The following is a 6,432-nucleotide window of genomic DNA, read 5'->3' as shown; positions in this document are numbered from 1 at the left end:
ACATTCTAAACGGACTAATTGAAATCTACCTCCTTCGTGACCATAAGAGTTTACAGTGATTGGCAATAAGTCTACTGCTCGAGCATATAAAGATCCAGGGCTCGTACCATCTGCTGGTATTTCTTCTGTTCAGAAAATGGCTTACCAATATGATGATGGAGTGAGAACTTTCTATATGGACAAAGGCACAGAGCTGGGAAAGCCTGGGAGAGGTTTGCAAATGACAGGATGTGCAATGAGAACACAGAGCACTCAATTAACATTTGTGGAAGTACTGAGTCATCAAAGTCTCGTATCCATGACATACTATATCTTGGTTCTGAATTTAAATGTAGGACAACTACATATCTTGATAGTAAGTGGGAATGAATGATAAAGTCCAGTAAACTTACTCTTGAGAAATCCTAGAATATAGAGATAGCGGCTGGTTGTGGAGGTCCTCGCTTTATCATGTCACCTCGAGATGCCAGATAGGTGGGCTCTTCCCTCTGAGCCTTGCTTTTTCCATCTACTGTAATATATTATATGTTCTTGGGTGTACTCTGGGACTAAGTAGCATTAATTATGCACAGTTCATTGGAGTTCTTTGGTAAATGGTAAGTTCCTATCATAAAATATTCATGGGTCTCACCTTGGTAGGTAGGTTATATCCCTGTTCAAGTGACTCAGGGTTATGAGCTAGTATTTCTTATAGTCTGTGCATTGCACAGAAAACCTTGGTTATAACACAAATTGTTATCACATTCTTTTGAATAGCAGTTCTGCAATCACTTCCTCAGAAACATAGCAACTGCATAAAATGAAAGCTTCCGTTAACACAGAGCACAGCGGCCAGGCTTATACATTATCGTCTTCTCTAGGGTTTGGCTGTTGTATAGTAAAATGCTATTATGTCTTGTCTAACAAGTGTCTCCCTGCATATGTGAGTAAAGGAAAATGATCTGGTGCAGTAAATGTCTCAGTAAACCACCCCTGTACACACTGGAAACAAGACATTAACAAGTCAGCTTTCCTAAGGGCAGGCCTTTCTGTTCTTGTGAATCACATTTGTAGAGTGTTTATTGTCTACATTGGAGAAATATGGAGAAGAAAAATATTAAGTGTACATGCTAATGGAAAGGTTATGTTGGAAATACAAGGGAAATATGTTTCTTTAAGACCAGCTTCTAGGCATTACCTGGAAACAAACATGTGGCAATAAGAATAATAGCAAAGACCAGCTTCTCGGCATTACCTGGAAATAAACATGTGGCAATAAGAATAATAGCAAATAACATTGATTGAGTGCTTACTGTGTGCCAGGCCTTTAAGACCAGCTTCTAGGCATTACCTGGAAACAAACATGTGGCAATAAGAATAATAGCAAATAACATTGATTGAGTGCTTACTGTGTGCCAGGCATTGTTCTAGGCCCTTTACATATATGATCTCATTTAATCCACACCCCAGCCATATGGTTTGGGTACAATTATTATCTCCACTTTATTTGGGAGAAGACTGAGATCCAGGATGGGAGGTAAGGAACTTGCCAGAGGTCGCACAAGCAGCAAGTGGGAAGGCTGGGAGTTTGACCCAGGCAGACAGATTCCAGACTTCATATTTACCATAACCTCAGCAAGCTCCACCCACGTGAAATACTCTCTCCAAGCCTAGTTGAAGAAAAGATCACCTAATCTTAACGTCTAATTTGCATTGTTCCATATGTCCAACTGGATGATTTGTCCTACAAAATGTGAAATTATGTCGGATTATTTACATATATGAATTTGATCAAAGAAATCTAACCCTGGAATCTCCCACTGTCTGTCATATTTGCAGTTTGTAACAACCCGTGTCTTTTGGATTGAGACATTTTTATTCCTGGTCTGCAAATGAACACTGCACAGAACACGGCTCTGGGTGTGTGTGTGTGTGTGTGTGTGTGTGTGTGTGTGTGTGTGTGTAGAAACTGCCTTGTGTGTGTGTGTGTGTTTAGAAACTGCCTCTGGATTAAATTGTTGCAGCCTGGCTGAGTGAGGAGAATTTCTCCCACTCATCGAGCCCACAGCAGACATGTTAGGAGAAAGCTGCTGCTTGCCACACACCCGGGGATGGTGTGGCAGGTGACTCTGCGTGTGTGCCCAGTGCCTCTGGAAGTGTCTGTACAGATGTGAGCTGCTGCTGCTGCTGCTGCTGCTTCCTGCCTTAAAATTCCTGGAGCCAACACCCACCCACTCTTACAGCCTGTCTCTCTCTCTTTTCAAGGAAAAAAGAAAGAGGCAGACCGAAATAGAAGGCAAGCGACAGCAGCTTGATGAGCAGATACTTCTGCTGCAGCATTCCAAGGTAAGCGGCTGATGCCATGAACCTGTCCCATTATTAGACATGCAGATCACACTCTGGAGAGCTGGGCAGAGCCTGCCCTGCCACAGAGCGCCACCGCTGACTGAACCAGCCTTTTTCATTCAATCAGGAAACCATCTCTTGGCTTTTCTTGTGAATTTCTCAAATTCAGGGTGGTGTTACAGCATTCCAATGTCTGCAAGCATGAGATTACAGTGTGCATGGGGACGTGGTGGAGGGTAGTGTGTGCTTGTGGAATGGGGTGGCTGTATATAGAAATCGGGTGGGAATGCTCCCCACAGTGGGCGAGGTCATGTTCCAGGGCTGTTTCTCCCCTGCATAGGTACTGTGTGCATTTGCTCACAGGCTCCAGAACATACATTTAACATAATGTTCTTTTTTTAATTAAAAATCTTAACATTTTCTTTCTCGATATGAAGAAAAGGAAGATAAAACAATGTGATCTGATAAAAGAACAGCACTGTGTGTTTCAGATTATTCATTTAAAAAAAAATTCCTACTTTAACAATTTTGAAAGTGTTCTGATAGAACAAGCAGTGGGTCAAAGATGGTTTTTAAATGATTTGATATTGTTGTGTCTCCATTGCATCATGTTAGAGAGAGAGAGAGAGAGAGAAAGGAGAGAGAGAGTGAGTGAGAGAGCTGTTTGTTTATGTATTTTTTCTCTAAAACACAATGCACTTAAGCACTGTATTTGATTACAGCCCAAGTGAAAGCTCTGTCACTGTCACAAGGGCTCCACTGGTTACAGAATGTTGCTTTTTGCATCCTCATAGAATAATGTGACCACATTCCAGTGGCCAGCTGGGAGTTGCCACTTGTCTTTGACTGCTCCTGGGAGCTTTTTTAAGGAAAACCTTCTGCTTACCTCCAGTTGCTGTGGCATTGTGTGTACAGAATTGCATTGCTCAGAGGGCTGGTGGAGAAGAGGGCGCTGATTCTCAGGGTGATGCTAGGTATGCATTATTTGCATTTTTTTAAACAAGGTGAACCTTTATGGTTGCATTTCCTATTCTTCTCTAGAAAACAGGGTTGGGCTCAATGAGTCCCCAAAAGGAGAATCATGAGCAAGCTAGTTACTGATTTCAGAGAGCAGCATGACCTACATCTGCTAGGCATGTGTGTTAGTTTCCCATTAACTTTAACCAGAGAAATGTTCAAAAGGAAGAAAAGCAGCATGATACTAAGAATATTGCCCATTTCTCTCCTCTCATCATGTAAATCCATGGACAGGCCTGTCTTTGTAGGAGCTTGCACTACATCCCATATGCTGTTGCTCTTTTCTTACAACATTCCTGAGGGAGGATTGAGAGCTAAAATTAGTATCCTCTTCTTACAGAGAGGGAGACTTAAAAACGTTTAATAGAACTGAGTGAATTGTTCAAGGTCAGTCTGGACAGAGCTAAGTCTTTGGCTTAGAGGACAGTCAATTCAGTACTTATAAGAGACCAAAATGTACTAAAACCTCAGTGAATTCTTGGTTAAAGATGAACTTTTATTATTAATAAAAAGACTGAAAGAATAAGAGAGGCTGCTTTTGACTAAACGGCCTCTCTCCTCTTTTTTTATGGCAGTAAGGGGATCGCAACCCTGGCACGGTGTTGTCTGCACCACGCTTAGCCAGTGAGTGCACTGGCCATCCCTATACAGGATCTGAACCTGCAGCCTCAGTGCTCCCAGCACCACACTCTCCAGAGTGAGCGATGGGGTCGGCCCCTCTCTCCTCTTTAAGCTCAATGTAGTTCTTTGCTTTTGCATTTCTTGAATCCAAAGTCTGGCAATGAACGTAAGTCAGAAGATCAAGTTTCTTTTGTCCCAGTTTTCATCATTCTAGGTGCCACATAAGACACCAGGACTCATTCGTTGCTGATGTTCAGCACAGTGTTTCTACATTCTTTTCATATTCCATCTACTCAGTGTTCATCCATCCATCCATCCATCCATCCATCCATCCATCCATCCATCCATCCAATCGACAGAAACAGTTGTAAAAATGCTTCAGTATTGCATGAGGAAGTAGTGAGTTTCCTTTAAGGACTTGGAAACAGGAGAATCAGATAGTTCTTTAGGGTTATCCTAGTAAAATTTCCACACAGTTGATGAGGTTGGCTATCTAAGGGTACACCCCACACTTTCATGAAGGTAATCTTGCTATAACTGAGGGAAAGAGGGAAGGACTAGAAGTGATTTTATTATGTGGAGACCAATGCTTCGTATTTTTCTTTTGGGGGAGATTTGTGCGGATGGAATGAGGGTGGATTGTTATCCTTGAACAACGAAAAAGGAAAGCTCAGAGGTTCCAGAAGTGGCAGTATTTGTCTGGTACCACCTGCGGAGAGACCCCAGCTCTGGGAAGTACGGAATTTCTGTGTGCTAGTGAGGTGGGATTGGTGGTAAAATGGGGAGAGTCCCCAGGCCTCACCACTCTCTTTGTTCTTAGTCCATCCTTCCTAAAATAATTGAGTTATTTTGATAGAAGGAAGAGGGTGCCTGATTGAGGGATGTGATCATTTCAGGCACCAGAAAGGAGTATGTTCTACCTTAAATCCCTTAACCATTGACAGAACTTGAATAGCGTGAGTCATCTTCTCTGTGATCATTCAGTTTCCAGCTTGTTGGCCTCACCCCAGGATGGAAGTAAATTCATTGGGATTACATTTCCTCCTCTGTGAGCCTCTTGGTGGCGAGTCAGCCTGCTTTCTCCTGGCAGCATGGCAGCCTTGTCATCCTTTCCCCACCCTCAATAATAGTCACCATTTTTTGAGTGTCCACCATGTGCATGGTACTTTAAATACATACCCTCAATAATGGGCACAAAATGGATGGTACTCTGCCCATCTTACGGGTATGAACACAAACTCATGAGGTCAAGTAATTTGCCCAAGAACATAGAGACTATAAGTGAGGGAGCCCGGGTTGAACCCTAGGTCTGTCTGCTTCCAAAGACCAGGCTCTTTCCAGGACACTGTTCCCTTTGAAAGAAATGTTTCCTTTTGAATAATTTGTCTAGAGATGCCAGTTAAACCATCATCGCTATCTCTCTTGCTTTCAGTATATTTTCATGGACTCCAGAAAATTTAAACCATGTGGAGACATGTCACAGTGATTATTGTAAGTTCCTGAAGTAGAAAATATTAGGACACATGTCAGTAATTAATATTTATTTCACTAATTTACAAAATTCCACATGCTCCCTAAGGAAAAAAAAAATTCTTAGAGCAAAGTTAAATGGAAAAGCACTAGAGTTAGGTCATATTTATGAAGATATAATTCTCATATTCTGTATCTTAAGATATAGTTATCACATATGAGAATTATATAATTTTCATATCAGAAAGTTAGTGGACACATATTCTCATGCAATGAAATCTGAATTATTTAGACAGCCTAGCTGGCCTCTTGTAAGCAAATAAATAGACTGTAAGACAACAGTTTTGGCCCTTGCATGTTTGTTTAATACACTTGGTCATTCCAATATTTAGAAGTATGCAGTGAGATCATTACTTTATACATGGACTGTGTGTAAATTCTATAATGCGATGAAAGAACAAAGTGTGAACTATTAAAATATTAGCTACTGTAGTCCAGTGATTAGGAAACTTCAAGATACTTTGAAGTCCTGGCCAAATTAAATCCAAATCTCTTTCTGCAAGATCCTTAGCTATATTTAGTATCTAATATTTGTGACGTAAGAATTTCCAGGAAATACAAATGGAAGTACAGAAGTAAGGAATGTATGATATTGCAAAAACTAAATTTAAAAGTATAAGAAAATAGAAGGAAAAAACTTATCAATCGTATACTCACCACCCAGGTATAACCCACGCAGGAGGTATATATATCCTTCTATACTTTTTTCTCCCAATTTGATTCTATAGATTGAGATATATAATCTTTGTTCACAGACCTCACCAACCTGTGCATAAAGTGAAATTATATTAACATTGGTATCCAAATTACATTAACCTTTACCTCTTTTTTGATTTTTGTATATGGGCTCTTTGAAATTCCCATACAAAAGTTTGTAATTTTCATGAAACCACATCTAACATTCTTTTACTTTATGATCTCTTTCTTTTTTTTTTTTTT

At 40.5% G+C, this 6,432-nt stretch overlaps 1 protein-coding gene across 1 annotated transcript in view; it reads left to right on the top strand.

The window, feature by feature from the left end:
- The first annotated feature begins 1,509 nt into the window (after positions 1-1,509).
- Positions 1,510-6,432, top strand: part of PALM2 (paralemmin 2) — a 76,408-nt gene continuing 71,485 nt past the window's right edge. The window contains exons 1-3 of the mRNA XM_008568500.1: positions 1,510-1,516; positions 2,103-2,149; positions 2,245-2,325. Of these exons, the coding sequence (XP_008566722.1) occupies positions 1,510-1,516; positions 2,103-2,149; positions 2,245-2,325 (135 nt within the window). The remainder of the gene's footprint in view (positions 1,517-2,102; positions 2,150-2,244; positions 2,326-6,432) is intronic.

The sequence above is a fragment of the Galeopterus variegatus genome, unplaced genomic scaffold (assembly GCF_000696425.1).
Source record: "Galeopterus variegatus unplaced genomic scaffold, G_variegatus-3.0.2 Scaffold416, whole genome shotgun sequence".
Classification (NCBI taxonomy): domain Eukaryota; kingdom Metazoa; phylum Chordata; class Mammalia; order Dermoptera; family Cynocephalidae; genus Galeopterus; species Galeopterus variegatus.
Note: the sequence above shows the minus strand (reverse complement) of the source record. Positions and strands in the feature narration are given on the sequence as shown.